General features: G+C 44.6%; 1 protein-coding gene and 2 pseudogenes across 7 annotated transcripts in view; all 3 read right to left on the bottom strand.

Annotated features, from left to right (window-relative positions):
* Nucleotides 1-1,728: 1,728 nt before the first annotated feature.
* LOC110296869 lies at nucleotides 1,729-2,030 on the bottom strand (annotated as a pseudogene).
* Nucleotides 2,031-2,932: 902 nt separating this feature from the next.
* Nucleotides 2,933-18,854, bottom strand: part of Gng12 (G protein subunit gamma 12) — a 118,164-nt gene continuing 102,242 nt past the window's right edge. For all 7 annotated transcript variants that reach the window (XM_021165252.2, XM_021165253.2, XM_021165254.2 and 4 more), the window contains 2 exons: nucleotides 8,390-8,508; nucleotides 2,933-6,798 (listed from right to left, as the gene is read on the bottom strand). In XM_021165252.2, the coding sequence (XP_021020911.1) occupies nucleotides 6,673-6,798; nucleotides 8,390-8,482 (219 nt within the window). In that variant the 5' untranslated portion in view covers nucleotides 8,483-8,508 and the 3' untranslated portion in view covers nucleotides 2,933-6,672. The remainder of the gene's footprint in view (nucleotides 6,799-8,389; nucleotides 8,509-18,854) is intronic.
* On the bottom strand, nucleotides 11,350-11,745 carry LOC115031339 (annotated as a pseudogene).

Below are 18,854 nucleotides of genomic sequence, written 5' to 3'. Positions count from 1 at the left end.
GGACATGTAAAATTATATAACGGGGGACCTGAAGGATTAATTTGTAGTTGAGAGTGTCCCCTTCATAGTGTGTGCACTTACGAAGTTTGAGGTGCTGGTTTCAATACCCATCACCAAAGGAAAAAAACTGTACTACCATCCTCCCCCATTGTAAGGGGACCTTAATAACCCTGTCTACCAGTACCTGGGTCAGCAGGTTCTCTCTCCCATTTGACTGCTTTAAATCTCTCTAGCTCAGAATCTAACGGATCCCCAGGTGCCTGTGTCACATGGTTTATGTCCTCTAGCTTTTAGTCAATGCCATTAAGCAAACTGTCTGGAGGTGCTGGGTCTGCGGAGGCACAATCTGCATACGGATGTCTAGTTATTCCTCCTCAAGTCTGGCATCATCCAGTTTGTAATTTAACTGATTTTATTACTTTCATAGCAGTAAGGATTGCCTGTGAGGAGTGGAAGGCATTACCTGGGATACTGCATTTGTAATAATTTCCAATGATACCTAAACATTAATGATTATCTTGCTTTCCTTTGTGCCAACAAGCATCGCTTCCTCCATAGTTTTATTTTATGGTGCCAACAAGCTCACATTATGCCATTAATACCTTACGATGAATTTACTTGGACTGCAATTTTTTAAAAGTATTTTATTTCTAGTCATGTGTATGAGTATGTATCTGTGTGGGGCTATGTGCTCACGTTTGCCTTGGGAATTCAGAGTCATCAGATTCCCTGGAGCTGGAGGCACATTTAGGTTGTCTGCTGTAGAGTGCTGGGAACTAAGCTCAGGCCTTCAGGTGCAGTTCATGCTCTTAACCAGCTCTCCAGCCCCTGGACAGTAGTTTCTTGCAGGGCAAAGTCAATATTGAATTCTGAACAAATAGATTGTTGAGATGAATGTTCTTAAAACTCACAGTGCAGTTGTCCAGGGATGACCTGGACATTCAAATGCAGATTTGAATTCCGACGTGCATTGGAATGACTCATAGGAGGACATGGCACATAAAGGGCCTATCTGAAGGCACAGGCCATTTGCTGCTCACAACAGTCACAGGCTGGGAACAGAGAGCAAAGGCAAATCAATTAAAGATGACGACCATACCAAGGCTCCACAAAGACAGAGCTGGTGATGGGTCAGATTCTACAAATAGGCTCAGAGCTGGAAGACAAGACTGAGACAGACACACGGATAGGGGTGTAAGACTGCCTATCCTTCAGTGAAAAGGCTGGAGTGACTACCCTTGTGTCTCTGTGTAATCCGCTTGACAGGGAGAAGCTGAGGATGGTACAAGTGGAGAAAAGTTGAAACACAGAGTGACATGCATCTCCGGGCTGCTATTGCCATTCTTGGCAGATATTTCCTGCCTGCAACTTTGGGCAGTGTATACTTACCTGGCATTCTTGGCAGGGGCCTCCTGTCCATACTGTAGGGTAGTGTACACTCACCTGACGTTCTGTCACCCCTTTCAGTTTGGTCATCTTTCTCTTTAAAAATTTACTTTTACTAAATCCCACTATCTATCATTCCCAACACAGTCATCTTCAGAGTCACAAAAAGTATAAGAGGGGTTGTAGCAAGGATGAGAAAAGGTGACTAAAAAACAGCTTTAGGGAATTCAGTAACAACAGGAAGAACAACTGTAGCCTGACTCTCATTGCCAGTGTAGCTACTTTCTGTAATCCTCCCTCCCTCTTTTTTTTTTTTAAAAAGTTTATTATAATTTATTTTATTTAACAATCTAGGAAGTTTGTGGCCATCAGCAGTTCCAGTGCAATTATAGGTGCAATTGGGAATTCAGGGATTTCAGTGGAGCTGTTAGTATAGCAGATCTTGTAGGTAAAATACATGCACACTTTTGATAGCACATGTGAAGGGATCTAAAATTGACCTCGTTGGTTTCATTCTCGGCAAACTGACCTGGACCACTCAACATGGCATTTATTGTTCCTGATGTTAACGCATGTTCTCTTTTTACAATAAATTTATGACCATCAGAAGATAATAATTTTGCATACATAGCATCAGGGTCTTCACATCCATTATGTCCTTATGAAATTCTATTTGATCCCAGAGGTACTTTAGTAGTTTCCTAAGTAGGTTCTGGGGCACAGGAGGAGTTAATTCTATCATATCACAGCTGCTTTCTGCAACGTGTGGGAGACTGGTACCTGGCAAGGCTGAGACACGGTCTCCTAGTAACTTGCCTAGCAAGTGCTTCTGTAATCCTTTCTGGACAGGTTGAGAACCTCCTGTTCTATCATGTGTGCCTGCATATGTGTGTGTGTGCGTGCGTGCATAAGCATGCACGTGTGCTGTGGGGATGGGCCTCTGTAGGGGTGGGGGTTTTATTACCTGGGGCCCATGGGCTGCTCCTTTGTCTGACCTTCATCATTGTAGGGGGATTACAGGAAAGCAGAGTATCTTCAGCAACTGCAATGTTAACTTGTCATGGTCACCGATGGGACTAAGGGTGGTGTCACTCCCTAGCCACCTCATAAGTCTCTTGTTTTTCCAGGATAGATGCAGTGTATGGGAGACCTACATCTGAGCTTGAAGTCTACTTTCTCTTCTTAAAAAAATTCAAGACAATGCAGTGCTTTTTTTCTGCTTATCAAGCCTCGGCACCCATAACACCTTAGTAGCCTTCCTAATAGATCTTGTGACATTTGTCCCTCCTTCTGGCTCCCAGAAGGCCCTTTCATGACTCATGCTCTCCATACGATGCTGCAAGGATAGCGATAAGTGCCAGCACCCCACCTTCCTCACGCCATCCTAAGGCTGTGGAGGCCTGGGTGAGCCTCATTTACCTGCACACCACAGCTCCTGGCTCTCAGAAGGTTCTTAGACAATGTCAAGTGAATGAAGAGGAAGGGAAGAAATAGTCTTTTATTAATTTATTGGGCAAAACACAGGAAGGAGTCAATGACGCACTGACCCAGTAAGTAAAGCTTTTAATGACTCTTCTCTCACATTTGTGAGCATGTTAGCAAGTGAAAAAAAAATGCTTTTATTCTTTCCAAAGAACAGAGTTGCAAATAACAATCACAGTTTTAAAGTGATTAAGATGCTGGATGGATAGCCAAAGAATATTATCAAATAACAGAATCTCAACAACTTATCAAATGAAACTTTACTGAGACATAAGAGAATATGTGTTAGGAGTTAACATGGCTAAAAATGAAACATCACAGAAATAGTTAAGTCCATAAACCTAGAACAGGCACTGGATAACAAGTGATTAGGTGAGCACACACTACAGACAAACTGGTATTTGAAGCAGCTTATAGCACCAACACGTTGGCAGAACCGGCAGAGAGGCAGGTCATTCCACCAGGGCATCTGGGAATAGGGAGGCTCTCAGCCATCTTCTGCTTCTATTCCCTTGTGACAACAAGGGAAGGGGAGGCTCAGAGAGCTGACGTGCCTGGTCCTAAGTCACCCAGCACAGGACTGACCAGGCCATCGGCCACTGGTAAGTACTCTATTCTATCTGATTTGACATATTTTTCCTGCTTACAGGCTTACGATGAAAGAAAACAACAAACATCATGGCATACTTCAGTATTACATTTATTTCATTGGAGGTGACTCTTGGGCCTGTGCATGGACACCCCTTTAAGACAAATTCAGGGTGATGAATCTGACAGTTTTACCGTAGTGGTAAGCTGGTGGAAGGTGGCACCCGAACAAATATAATTTGGCACATATTTTTAAATGTTATTTTAGTGTGTGTGTGTGTGTGTGTGTGTGTGTGTGTGTGTGTGTAGGTCAGAAGACAACCTGCGGGAATCAGATCCTTTCTTTTACGTTGTGCATCCTGTAGATCAAACACAGGCTGCCGGGCTTAGCATCAAGCACCTTTACCTACTGAGCCATCTCGCTGGCCCCAGTTTGACACATCTTACATTGTGTAAATGATGAATGAGATTTATTAACTCGTTGGTATAAAATTTCCCCCATGGATGGCTTAAATATCAGCAAAGTATAAAAATAATCCAAACACAGAAAACGTAGACCATACACCTTGAAAGTGTATGACACTCTTTTTCTTTCTGATGGTAAAGAATTTAAAAACATGATTTCAAAGAAACGAAATATTTAGCTATAACCCGCAGCTTATGAACTATCTGCTACATTTTCCCTCTTTAAAAATATGTGTGTTTCTTCAAGATGCTCTGGAGTCATGGAATCTTGTGTACTCTATCTTGCCAGGGCCACGGACAAATTTAAGATGAACTAGGGGGATCAGAGTATAAAGAGTATAGTACTCGCAGGAGTGTTAGTTCAGACTACTGACTGAACATACAGAAAGGAAGCCAAGTTGTCAGTGTGGGAAAAACATTCCACATGGGACTTCTGTGCATCATGACATCACCAACATACTGCTGTAGTTACCCGGCTTCATAAGTGAACAAAGACAGATAAATAAAAGTGACTCCTACATGTCATATATATATATTATACTTTCTCACATACACATCTAGCTATAAGTAAGTCAACAGTTGGCTAATGATTTCCCTCCTGGGTCCAGCATCAAAGAATCTGATTTCATTATTATTGTGAGCACAGCTCAGATCTGGTTAGGAAGTTACAAGATATTTATTGTCTCTAATCAATGAAAAGGCAACACAACCTCCTGGGACCTCAAGTTCATTTCTTACCATTAAAAGTATTTTAACAAAAATATGTTTAAGTACTAAAGGATATACTATGCTTGCTACCAATAATGTGCACATGATTGCATAAAAATATTCTGTAATAAACTGCCTTATAAATATTTAAAGAAACATGTTTAAGATTAGAGTGAATATAAGATTAGTGTTCTGAAACTATCAGTAGAAAAATATACTTGTAAAAAAAGAATGTTCCATTAAATGTAAAAATTGTCTTTTTTGGTGTACATTTCCATCTTTACCTTTTCCAAGGTAAAAGCTCTCCCTCTCTCTCTCTCCCGCCTGAGCAGGTGTCTTTAATCCAGCTGGGAGCTAAGCAGTGAGAACAGGTTGTGGGCAGTGCTATGGATTTCACACACTCAGTTCCGAGTGCCAAGCAGATGGGTAACGTGGAGAAATTCTGATGCCTCTGAGTCACTTAGGAATAGGACTGCATGTTTACCATCAAGAAGCATGACGCTCAAAGCCCAGGCATTAGATAGTAAAATACATTTTCTTTTAGTGCACACTGTATACAAGTGGGGGAAATTTTATAAACAACTCCTGGGGCTAAGTCCTTTTTGAGAACACTTTTTAAAATCCTTCATTAGTAGTCACCTTAATAAACTAAAATATCACAGGCTTTGTGTTTGGTTTGGACTTCTAATAGATTATTTTAAATAGTCACTGTGACAACGTCAAAATCCTTTCTTGGTCATGACAGGTTATGTGCCTCTGGGATCCCTACTGGACATTGTGAGGGTATGTGGGCTATTTTCACGATCGAAGTAAAAGTGAGGACCCAGCTGCTAGACGCTGAAACTGTCCTACAGAATGCAAGCCTCCCTTTGGAAGGGCCCTTCCCCCAGGGTGGTTTGTGGATACCCTGTTGGAAGTGCAGGCATCTGCAAAGGGCCCAAGTGTCTTTATATTGCTTGAATGTTTTTCCCCCCACTGTGGTCCACCAGTTAAAACTGAGAAGGAGGTAATGTCCCTCTAAAAGCAGTTGCTCTAGCAGTAAGGGCAGGTACCATGCTGGTGAGGAGAAAGGGGCAGGGCTGCCTGTAAAGCTGGTTGCAGGAGAGCAGCTGTTTTCAAGGATTTCTCCTCCCTCTCCGAGATTGTGAGGCTCTCAGTTCCCTCTTCCATTCCAGTCATGAGGGTGGAAGTTTCTGAGGTGGCCACCCCCAATCCAGCAGAGTTCAAGAGCCCTGGAGTGGAAGCTGCCCAGGGTCCTCCTGAGGGTCTCTTCCCCTTTCTTAGCCTCAGGATCACAGAAGCCCAAATGACTGATATGAGTTAAGATCCCATCAAAGGGCTTTCAGTTTTAGCCTTAGGTTTTTAACTGGCACAGTTTATTGTAGACTAAGGGGCCAGCACAATTCCAAGAGAGGAGTGAGAACAGCATCAGCTCATTATAATGCAGATGATCTTTGCAACATTCTTTCATTACCTTTTTTTTTGTACAAGAATTTCACGGAAATTTACCTACACAGAGTCAGGATAATGGTGTAACTCTGAAGGGAGGGAGCTACCGCAGGAAGTTTCAGGGTGGTTAGTGCCCATAGTGCAAAAAGGTATGGTTGAAGACACATGCCTCCTCCCCAGACCCCTTACATGGGATATAGGTTGGCACAAACATTATTAAGAACAGAATATAAAGGTTTTTGACTGAAGTGATTCTCGACATTTTAATTTGCCGGTGCTTAGACAATGTAGGTCTTGACATATCTTAATCAATTATATATTGTAAAGACAAGCTTCCCACAACTCCCCTGCCACTTTCCTTATACAGTAACCCAATATGATACCATAGTTATCAAATAGAAAATAAGATTGTTATTCTGTATTAAATCAGTAAAGGGTGAAGAAAGGACAACTTGAAAAAGAGAGACTTCGGGGTCTATTATTCCGAGAGAAGGGTGTTTTAGTTACTAGCTGTGGTTACCAGGTAAGCTGAAGGAATCCCTTCAGGTTGCTGCTGTGGTTTGCGTTAAGAGGCAAGGGGTGCTTCCTGGTCCACTATAAGATGATGCAGGTCTTCTTGTCCTTGAACGGGTTTTCTGAGGTTGGTATGCCCATCAGCAGAGGGTCACTCCGGGCATGCTCCTCACAGTATGACATCAGGTCTGCAGATGCTTTTGAGACCTGTCATGGACAAAAATAAGAGAAGACTTTATTGACAAATGTCAGTAGTGTATCTCAACCCAATAATCAGTGACATAGCATGACCTTCACAACGCTCGTCAAGTGCAGGGAAAATGGTTCCTGGCCAGTAAGACCTGCCTTAACCAAGTGATCGGAGGAGGACATCTCTCCTGCAAGCAAAAACTAGTTATTTAACTAGAAACAGGCAACAATCAATCTCCATTCTAAGTGATGGCAACTCTGTGAAACAAGCTGCCTGGATTCCCCATAAAACATGTTGTTACAGAACCCTGAAGAGCAATGATTTTCAAGTGGTTTAAAGAAAAAGTCCTAGTGTTTTCTATATGAACGTGGAGCAAAAGAGACACACTGAGAGAAAATGAAAGCAAATGACATTTAACAATACTCAATGGTAAGAAGTTGTAAATAAAGTCCTGTGAAATCTTGGTGAGTGGGTAAGGCTCCTGCTGCCAAGCCTGATGACCTGTGTTCTTCCCCGAGGCCCCACAGAGTAGGAGAGAACAGTCTCCTGTACTGTATTCTGGCTTCTACATGTGTGCTTATTACTGACGCAGCACACACACACACACACACACACACACACACACACACCAAAAAAAATTAATAGTAAAAACTGAGTGTTTGGACATTTGCCATTCCTCTGCAGCATGAAATGTTTCAAAATAAAAGTTAGGGACAAAGAAGGAAAGGCATGAGAGTCAAGAGGAAGTTTATCCACAGAGCACAATTTAAGGATTGAATAGTGGAGTTCATACTTGAGTAGGCTTTGAGAGTTGCTCTCCGTGATACTAGTGTGGGAGAAGTGAAAGGCACACAGGAGCACGGGAAGTCACCATGCCTTTCTCTGGAGTGGCATGTGCAACTTTGTCTTGTGAAGGGAGTCTGGAGGTAGACTCCAGGAGTGACAAGATCAGAGCTATGAGGGCTACCACAGGAACCTCAAGCTTTGCAGACAGGTGACTATCTCCAGTCAGGTAATTGCTTCCATTTCAGGAAACAGCATGAGTCATAACATTCCAGCGCTCTCAAGGGCCAGTCTTCTCAGGGTTGAAGGAAACACTTCAAGGTCAAGGTACCTAAGAAAATGTATCTGCCTCAAGATGGGGTCTCTATTAACCCTGGGGCACAGGGCAGTCACTCAGTGGCACACCAAAAGGCAGCCTTTTTGTTTTGTTTTCTGCAGGAAGAGTCAAACTGGCAGTTACCTGCAACACTTTGATAACTCTGTAACCCTTGATAAATTCTGGAAGGATGACAAGGATGTTTGTCACCTCCCCTGGGAATCCTGTCCCCACTCAGAAGACAAGGCTTGATCACTCAGTCAGGAAAGCAGGCACTTCCAGCTTGTCCCGGGCTTGACAGAGGGACCAGCTTAGAGATTGGCTCCCTCAGCTGTTTTGGAATAACACCTGTGGTGGCTAGGAAATGAAAACTAAATTTTTGTCAGCCTGCTCCAGGAAAGGCCTGGAAGCAAGCCGCACACAGCTGTTTCTTCTCCGACCCATGCTCCCGCCCAGGAAGGGTGGGGGAATGACCCAGAACATGCCACCAGGTGGTCGCTCACACTTGCCTTTATTCTTTCGATGGAGGCTTCCAATCTCAGCTGCTGCACAGTTCTCCTAGCTTGGGCTATGCTGTTGGTGCTTGCCGTCTTGCTGGACATCTTTGATGATTCTTCTTTCTGAAAATCTGAAGAGAAGTTTTAAGAAGGTGAACAGCATTTCCTTTGGGTTATTTGAACCTTTATTAAAATGGGTTACTTGAAGGAGACTGGCTGCATATCCCCAAATATCCCAGCCAGAAATGCCCCGCAGTAATTCTGGTGATGATCTAGATGTGCCAGAGTATCTATAAAACCTTTCTGCAGAAATTTAGCACGAATCAGTTTACTCTATGTGCGCTGACATACTACAGAAGTGTCCTTTAAAGAACTTCCTAAGAAACAATGAAGTAGTTAAACAGCAAACATAAGCGTCTGGCAGCAGAGCATGCCACCATCACCACAACCCATAACAGAAGGCTTCACTTCTATCGGTCTGATGAAAACTTCAAGTCGCAGGAAATGATGAGAAAGTCCTCTCCTAAAGCACTCTACACGCAGGGCAACTGTTAGGGGACATCAGATGCGCAATAAGTTTAAGACTATTGGTCGGTAAAGTCCTTATTTAAAAGGGAGTTAGGGGGAACTTCCAGCTGAAGGACAGATCTACAGTAAATGCCAAATGTATAATAGCCTAAAATAGTAAAATGTTATTATTCCTTCCTGCTTTATCCCAATGGCCAAGATCCTTGCTCAACCTGCCCTCGAATGTTAGAGGGTTGACCCTCTTCTCTGGCCTGAGCCCTTGGATTCTACTCTACCCTGTTGCCTTGTCTGTACAACCAGATGATGCAAAGCAGTGGAAAGAGCCTGGCCCTTGAGCTTTGACCTGTCTGCTTAGCCAAGGGCACCATTTCAAGAGGAGGGCAGGTCCAGGGCAAGTGCTGCCTGGTGCCCCTTCCATATATGGTTACATTCATGCCTAGAGTGGTGGCAACTGGAGAAAAAGGCTGAGCTGGCAGGAAGGTGGCAGTTTCATGACTCATGGGAGCAGGTGGGCAGTAGGTGTGCCTCCCTGGCACTATGTGAGGACTCAGCAGTCTAGGGCACCATGGCGCCAGGAGCAAACCCAGGCTGACTCATTCTTTGGGAGGGCTTGCTGCTGCACAAGACTTAGACCAGACAAGGTAGAAAACACCAGTAATATAGACCGAGTGAGTGACCCGAGACACAGATGTCTCCAAGGGCTGAGTCAATGATCTCAAAGGGCTGAACCCTTTGGTGTTCATTTTTACACATTTATACGAAACCAAAACACATTCAAAAAACAGAGCCAATGATATCCCTTCGATCTGTGTGCAGGACTTTGGACTAGGCCTTGGCGTCGAGTCAGGCTTCCAGGTACCAGGCTTGGCTGCTTCCCTGCTACTAATCAGGAGGTTGAGAGTGGGCAGGTTGTTTCACTTTGACTGTTTATCTTCTCATTTGTAAGAGAAGGGTGCCATTAGCCACCTCCACAGCTTAAGCATATCTAGTATGGGGTCCAGAACAATGGTGGCCTACAAACTGCAGCTGTGGGCAGTACTGGAATCTCCTCCCTCTTCCCCTACATGCTCAGTGAACCTCAGGGGTTCTGATTAATTTGGTCGAGGCAGGGCCCTTTACAAGTCATTAGGCAATTTGGCCACATCAGTATCAGGACAGAGCCATAGGGGTGGTGACAGTCAATAGGAGATTAGGGGAATAGGGAGGCCCCAGTAGGACAGAGGTACAAACAAGGAAGTGTATGGCAGGGCAGGGTGGCCTTGCCTGGTCTTGAGGCCTCAAGTGACCTTGATTCAACACACAGACTAACAGACGCTTCCTCAGCTTCCAGTCATGCAGCCCCACCTAAAAGAGAGGTTTAGGGTCTCCAGGGGAGAGCGGGAAGGTGCCTCCCATCACAGACTTGGCCCACATCCCTTAATATGCATCCAGGCCAGGGTCTATTAATCATGGTCTGAAGTGCCGGCAAGGCATGAGCAGCCTCACCTTGCACAGAGTGCGGGCGCTGGCATCTGTCCCTGCAGCCTGGGAACCTGGACTCTCCTTCCAGTTGGAGGTTGGTTGAGTGTGACCCTGACTCTTTTTCTGCATGGCCGTGGTTTGTAGGCTGCACCCTCACGGTTTCACTGTGTTCCCTTCGCATGGGAATCATGCCAAGCATTCTCTTTTTCTCAACCTTCAGGTTCAGTTTCTAAGGCCAGGGCAAATTTTCATGTAACTGCAGTAGAGGTCACACACGGACATCATTCATTGCTCTTACCTGTGTGCCATCAGCAAACAATCCACAGTCCAGGTCTATTTATAAAAGCTTGGGAAGTGAAGTTCCCTCTTCCAGTGAAGAAAGCTACACAGAACTACACAGCAGGGTGGGGGTGGGGTGGGGTGGGGACGGGACAACCACTTTTTCCCTTCCCCGACTGTCTTATAATTAATATTTAAACCAGTTAGCTTGTAAGCCAAGACAAAAGAAAGTGAATGCGATAAAAACAGCAATCCACAATTCATTCCTGTCAGTTCAGGCCTCTAGTGCTCCTTAGCTGGACTTGGTCAGACTCCTAGCCCCTCACTCCCTGCTACGGGGAGATCTTGCAGGTTCCCAGGCTCTAAGAGGTCCATACATCACTTGGATATTTTTCCTGCTCTTCCTTTCCTCTACACCTCCTCTTTCCTTCTTACTAGATGGGGGTGAGGTGTATGGTGGGGGAGCATGTCCTCACTATGTTGCCTAGGCTGGCTCCACTCTCCTAGGTGTAGGCCATTCTCCTGCTGAAACCTCCCAAACAGCTGGAACTAGAGGCACAAGCTACCAAGCTGGGCCTAGCAATTTCCTGTCCCACTTTTGAAGCAGGGTCTCATAAGGTAGGTATTTTTTCTCACCACTGAGAGAAGGCTCTTCCTAGGTTTGTTTTTTCTTTCTTTTTTTTTTTTCAGTCTTTCATGTGATTTTATTTTCTCCCTTCAACCATAATAATATGACATTGAAATTTTGTCTTAACTGGTCGTTCTGTAAACACAGGCTTATCCATCCCACTTACAGGCAAAGCAAATGCTGCTTCTTGAAATGGCCCCACCATGGATCCTCTGGTCATCCAACCCAAGTCACCCCCTTGTCTGACTTTATCTTCACTATATTGTGTGGCCACTTCACTGAATCTTATCCCAGACTTTAACTTTTCCATGGCTTCCATGATTTTCCCATGTTTTTCACATACAATGTGTCTGACCTTTACTGCACTGCCACCACCTTTGGGACCCTGAGACTTCTTGTCAGCACTGTCACTCCCAGAGGCTACATCTCCTTTCCCTCCTTTTCCAGAACCAGTTTTCCCCTTTGGTGGCATCGAGACAGGGTTTCTCTGTGTAGCCCTGGCTGTCCTGGAACTTACTCTGTAGACCAGGCTGGACTTGAACTCAGAAATCCACCTGCCTCTGCCTCCCAAGTGCTGGGATTAAAGGCCTGCGCCACCACCGCCAGGGTTATCTTCATTCTTAAATACAATGTGCTTCTATTACATTTCTGTAGCAACAGCTTTGGGAAGTCAATTCAATGGGTTACTTGTGGGCAGCCCTAGAAAACAACCACTAGGCCATGGGGAAGGAAAGGAAAGGGAATCTCTGATTAGTGTTTCTGTTCTTAGAGAGGAATCAGGTTGAAATTTTATAATTTTAACTAGAAGAACATCTTTCAGAGACATGGAATTCTACTGAACTGCCTCAAATCTAGATAGAGGCTGTGTCTCTTTCAGTGTTTGGAGAGAGGGAGGCCTTTCTGGGGCTGGGACTGGCTAGAGAGGACCTTGTCCTTGCAGATACTTCATATAGCCTCACCTAGTGTCCTGGGGCAGAGCAGGACCACAGTGGTAGAAAACACCCCCAAATGTTTCTATTCTCTCCTGGGCAGGAGTGCCAGGCTGTCGGTATATGCATCAGCTTGCTTTATCCAAGCTGAGCTTCCAGGGTAAATACCACGTGGCAGGCTCATGGAAACCAGGAGCTTGCTTGTTGCTTTCATACAGTCTTTCAGGAAGCCTTCTTACAACCCTGCATGAAGTTATTACTGTTGCTTTAAAGGTGAGGCATCTGGAACTAGAAATGATGGCTCCCAGGCAACCCAGTTTCCGTATTCCATGCAGCTTGTGAGACTTTTCTCTCCAGATGTCCCCCTTTCCACCTGTACCACAAAAAGGGTACAAATATAAAGTGGTTAATTTTAATTATATTTAAACACTGGCTGGGCAGTGGTGGCACATGCCTTTAGCCCTAGCACTTGGGAGGCAGAGGCAGGAGGATCTCTGAGTTTGAGGCCAGCCTGGTCTACAGAGTGAGTTCCAGGACAGCAAGGGCTACACAGAGAAACCCTGTCTCGAAAAATCAAAAAGAACAAACAAACAAACAAACAACCCACTGAGGGGTGGGGGTGGGGCGTCACAGAATGTTCCACAATGTGGGTCATCACTGGGAGCACCTCTGACACTCTGATGGTGTCAGTGTGTATCTTGAACCCCAGCACTCTATTCTTCCCGGTAGAGCCAAAATGTAAGAACTTGAGCCAATGGCCATCTGATGAAACCCAGCTGTTGCTTCTTTTCAGCTTCATACATGGGCAAAATAATGGAACAGATATGAGGTATTTAGCTAATCAAATGGTTTGCACTGGTTTTGACACTATGGCTTGCCTAAATTCTGAGATTCTTAGAAAATCCTAGGAAAAGGGTGTTCCATTAAGGGAATACAGGCACTTAAATCTGTGTCAAGAGGACCCGAGCCAGAGAGGAGAGTGAGCATTAAATGTGTCACAGAGCACACTCTTCAGTGGAAGGAACAGAGGAGCCTACAGTCTGAATGACAAGTCACAGTGGCCTGGCCCAGAGCTAATCACTGGGGCGAAGCAACTTCCAAGAACAAACATCCCTCTGTGGCTGTAACAAAAGAGCAAGCCTCCATTTACTCCAGCTCTCTGCATCTTCTATAAAGGAGGCACAAGAAGACCTGCCTCCTAGGGCTGTGAGAGATGGGACACATACACACACTGTGCTCAAAGCAGCAAACACAGAGACGCTAAGTGCTGGGCTCAGCCCCATGTTCTTAGTGCGAGCCAAGATTAATGCACTGCTGGAGAATTATGAGGTCATGTGATCAGGTAGCAATAACTTTTTAATACAGCTTAAGAGGGGTGAAGTGCAGAGCAGGCTATTACAGCCTTTCAGCCTCATGGCTGAAAGCACTTATGGTTCATATCAGAGCCTGAAGGCTAATGGTTAGACTGGGTCCCACGAGCACTGGACAGTGTGTTTTAGTATCAAATTGACCATCACCCTTTGGAAAAAGAGAGATTTCAGCTGGATAATGTGCATGCCTTTAATCCCAGCTCTCAGGAAACAGAGGTAGGTAGACACTCAAAGCCAGTCAAGGATACACAGTGAGACTGTCTCAAAAAACAAAAAACAAACTTATGAATGAACAAATGAATAACAATAAATAGAAAAAAAGAGATTTCACTGTAGAAGGATGACGTCTAGAAAAACTGGAAAACCTTTTGCTAGGTCCGACAGGTAGCTGCTTCTTTGACATCTGCTAGCTCTGACCCTGCTCTGTGGGCCCTGGGCATGCAGTTGCAGGGTAGCACAGACTCGTTCTTGCTCTTCCCAGCAAAGGTCTTGTGTAGGATTTGCTGTTTAAGCCTCAACTTTCTTATGGTAAGAAATGGAGATAACACTACTTCCCTATTTAAAGGACTGTTGAAAGTATCAGATAAAATTAGCATGTGTGTAGGTATAATTTAGTGCTGGGATACATGCTTACTGTAATCGAGGCCCTGGATTCAATCACTGCCACTGGGAAAAGCATGTAGATTAATAAATATAAGTAATTCTTTTGAGAGTGCTTAGCATCTGTACTCTTATCTGCGTGGTGTGCACCATACTCTTTAGTTCCTACTACAGTTCCAGGTGCTTGGCAGCGGTCTGCCCTCTTCCTGGCAAATGTCACTGAACTGTAGGACTAGGGAGCAATAAACGATATGTCCCAACATTCATGGGAGGGATTGTGTTCCCCACCCCAACTTCATACATGCCAGAGTAGGACTGTATCTGAAGAGGTAACTGAGTTAAAATGAGGTCATGTGAGTAGGCTCTTACTGACATAAGACAGTGGGCTTATAAGAAAGGGAGATTTGGGCCTAGAGGTTCACAAAGGGAGACAAGTAGGCCAACACTTAGATCTCATATTTCTCATCTCCAGAAATGAGGGGGGAAAATCCCGAAAACGCTAAAACTGTTGTTGCTTAAGCCCCTGGCTTGTGGTAACTGGACAGTACATAGCAAATGAGTACATAGCAAATGGCAACACCTATGTTCTCTTGCAACCAAAACAGTCCCCAAAGTATTTAGAAATTATCTGGCACATGGGAGTGACAGGAATTTTTGCAGACAAGAAGGGTGGAAGGCAGGCTGCTGTTTGAGGAGCTGGGGGTGTGGTATTCCAGAGTCTAGTCATCGATCACAGAGAGGCCACAGGTCATGGGGGTCTTCTGGTTCCGCACTGGACACTGAACCCTGGCTCAAGTTTGTATTGGTTTGGAGTCCTTTCTAGGCACTCTAGTGAGAGCCTGTTCTGCTTTTCAGTGATTGCACAGGTACCTCAGTCTATCTTAGGACCACTTCAGCTAAAACTGCAGGGTGCTTTCTGTTGGCTGTAAATGAAGCATGAGTCACTCAGAATTATTAACCTGCTGTTAATAGTTTACAGATTAGCTCTGATTTCTATTACTGCCCTGCTATCACTGCTGACCACCTCAGACTCCTGGACTTCAGTGGAGGAAGAACCAACTCTTAACACTCTTTTTCCTAGTGAGGTTATGGGTTGTGAGACTAAGGGAATCCAATCCTGTGGCCCAGCTGCACGTGGTACCCAGCTCCTGTGGGCAGTTTGTAGAGAGGAAAAGGAGAAGCAATAAGGAAGGTCTGTAGAGGAATAGGAACACTCATTTTGTATGGAGAAGATGTACCACCTAGAGATCTCTAAGAGACATTTACATAGTTTAGAATCAATCAAACAGAAAAGATAACATCTCTCTCAAAGACTCCACAGACTTATCTGACATTTTTCTTTGGCTTAACTTTTTTTTTGTTTGTCTGTTTTTTCAAGACAGGGTTTCTCTGTGTAGCTCTGGCTGTCCTGGAACTCACTCTGTAGACCAGGCTGGCTTCGAACTCAGAAATCCGCCTGCCTCTGCCTCCCAAGTGCTGGGATTAAAGGCGTGCGCCACCACTGCCTGCCTCTTTGGCTTATCTTGACTTGTTTTTTGTTGAGATAGCGTTTCTCTGTGTAGCCCTGGCTGTCCTAGAACTCACTCTGTAGACCAGTCTAGTCTGGCCTCAATCTGAAGAGATCTGCTTGCCTCTGTCTCCAAGTGGATTAAAGGTGTGTGCCACCAAGGTACATTTCCAAATAATAAAGATAAAGACAGTAAGTTAAAATGGTTAATTCTGACAACTGCCAGCATTTGCTGAGTACTGCTTCTACTAGATGCACACATCATTGCATTTAATTTTCTTAGCAATGTCAGGAGCCCTGACCCTTTATTACTTCTTTTGCAAATGGTACACAGATTTTTTAAATACATAAGTAAGTAAGTAAGTAAATCAATAAATGCCTGAGGTCGCACATAGTGGGACTACAGCTCAGGCTATGTGACTCTTAAGATGTTATTACATACATCACCCTGTGAAGTTTGCCCTGAATAGCAGCATCCAGGATTGAGCTGGCAGAAAAGAATGACATGCACCCACTAGCCTCACTGAATAAAAGGTGATCCCATTCGGGACTCATATTCACTGTTGGCCCCCTCAAGCAGTATGAGCAGAAGTGTAGAGAGGAGGGAATTTGCAAGAAGTGGGGGAAGGGGTTAAGGAGAACAGGACAACTGCCCCAGACCCTAGGTGGGGCTACTGTAAGGACACAGATGATTGCAACATTCCATGTGCCCTGAGATGCTGGGAAGGAGCCAGGAGAATTAGCCAATCTCCATAATAAATCCAATGGGCAGGAGCTGTTGGCCCTGGCAGCCAGAGAAGCCCTTACTTACTGGGTATCTAAGAACACCCGAGGCACTTGCTTCAGAAAGCTGGTTCCAGAGGTCTGTAGCTAGGCCCAGATAAACAGTTTAAACGCTTCTGTGGAAGACTTTCCTGAAATACCAGTAGTATGGCCAGCCTCTGCCTCTGGCTCCTGCCCATCTTTATTTCTGCCTTTAATTAAAATGGGCCTATTTAGAAGAATGCTACTTTCTGTCCACACATGACTTTTCAAAGCTCTGACTAAGCCCTGAATGATTCTCTTTTTGATGACAGTAGCCTACACGGTTGACTTCCTTTAGCATGAGAACGGTCTATTAGTGGACATTTTTCTTTGTTACAAGAGTTCAAGTTGGTTTCCACGACAGACACTTCCTTCTGGAAAGTGCTACAATGCTAGACAGTCTGTGCTTGCCATGCACAGGCATGCTTCTACCGGGTGCTCCTTGGCTTCAGTGCAGGTAGTCTCAGGACCACCTTGGGGTACTGGTGTAGCAGAGCCAACAAGGGATTTTACAGGTAAAACCCAATGAAGCCACACAGCCTGCCCATTTGCCTGATGTCCTGCTCAAGAAGGAACGCCTCCACTGTCCTGAACACTGTAGACTTTTTCCTCAGTCTGACTTTTATCTCCTCAGATCAAGATCTGTCTGACAGAGATGTGAGCTACTTGCTGTCTTATTATTTTTTTTTAAAGGGCCACATGAAAAGAAAGATAGAAGAAAGATATGACGATCAATGCATTTAGCTTAATGTAACCCATATAAGGCTATTGAGATGGTTCACATTTGGGGCACTGCATCACTGAAACACACTGGCTCTTAATTGGACCGGCGACATTTGAGTGCTCAACAGTGACAGTGACAGCACCATAGCAGCTTCAGCAGTGGCTGTTTCAGTGCACAGAGGGATCTCAGACGAGGGTGCTCTCAAGCCTCTCAAGTACTACTCTGACAAACTCCATTTTCATTTTCCCCAGCACCTCAAGCCAGAGCTACCGTATCATCCCTGAAGCAACACCCTTGTCCCCAACCGTCCAGTCTCATCTGGCCTGACCAGTCCAGTCCAGCCCTAGCTTATAGCTCTGAAAGTTTGACTTGAACAAGATGCAGGGGTTTCCCAGGGTGCCCCTGGCAAAGTCCAAAGGGTTTGCATTCAAGGCCCTCTCACAGTTCTGCATCATAATAAAACTCAACCACAAAAGAAGCTTGTTTCTATGTAGTGTGCACCAAATGCCAGGTACCAGGTGAGACACGGCACTTGGTGCACAGTCCTAAGTCCTCAAAATAACCTGAGGGAGGCTCCATTTTATTTCTAGTTTCATACATGACATCAGCCATGTGTCAAGCACCAGACATCCAAAAAGCTGCTAGGATAAAGTTTGAGTTCAGATAAACTGATTCTAGGGTTCAGGCCTGGAATTTTTATTGGTACACAGACACAGTGTCAGGGTGCAACATTCATGTCCTTGACTTTGTATTGTGTTTTTAAGTCTTGGGCCTTCACTCAAGCTCTCTGTCAGCTTCTTGGCTCTATTTAAATTTTCTCTAGCTTTAGGTCCCTGTTTACATTGCTATCCTCTTCAGGAAAAGCTTCAGTGACTACTTTTGCTTGAAGTGACTAATCCCCTTTATTACTTAATTCCTGCTCTATGCCTATAGCTCAGGGGCTAAAGGATTCCTGAAGGGCCTGACCATGCATGGAAAGGGTAGGCAGGGCAAGCTGTGCATGCATATTTGCTACCCAGTGCATATTGTTACCTAACTGGTTTTACACAAGCATTGTAATATAGTGATTACACGTCTTCATTACCATGTGCCAATCACTGTAACTAGTACTCAGCGCTCTGTTCAAATACATGTTTATTTAGTATCTCTAGTGGTTGGATTTATCATGCATAGAACTCAGGAAGGTTACCGAATTCTCAAGATCACAAAGCTAGAGATTTTAGTTCATATTTATTTCTTCAACATCAAATCCATGTCCTGATCATCTTGTTCTACCTTCCCTCTCATAGTGACTAATGCAGAGGAAAAGACTTCCATAAATACCTGGGTTAGAGTAAGACATACAGCAAAGCAACTACATATTAGGTAGTGTGAAACTACCACTGGGGGATGCTTGTATACCTGATGCTTGTTAGAAACAGGATACACTTTGCTGGTCTTTCCCACAGGTATTCATTGAAACTGTCTATTCTAAGCCAATGAATATCTACTGGTATGCTTCCCTGCACAGATTTTAGGTAGGTGGAATTCCTGGCTTTCCCACGTATTTGATTAGGACAAATATGTTCACTCTGTGAACTCTCACCTCCAGCAGGAGAGTTTCCAAGAACCATGCTACTGGGTACCCATGTGAGGTATCTAAACAAG

The sequence above is a fragment of the Mus caroli genome, chromosome 6, assembly GCF_900094665.2.
Source record: "Mus caroli chromosome 6, CAROLI_EIJ_v1.1, whole genome shotgun sequence".
Classification (NCBI taxonomy): domain Eukaryota; kingdom Metazoa; phylum Chordata; class Mammalia; order Rodentia; family Muridae; genus Mus; species Mus caroli.
Note: the sequence above shows the minus strand (reverse complement) of the source record. Positions and strands in the feature narration are given on the sequence as shown.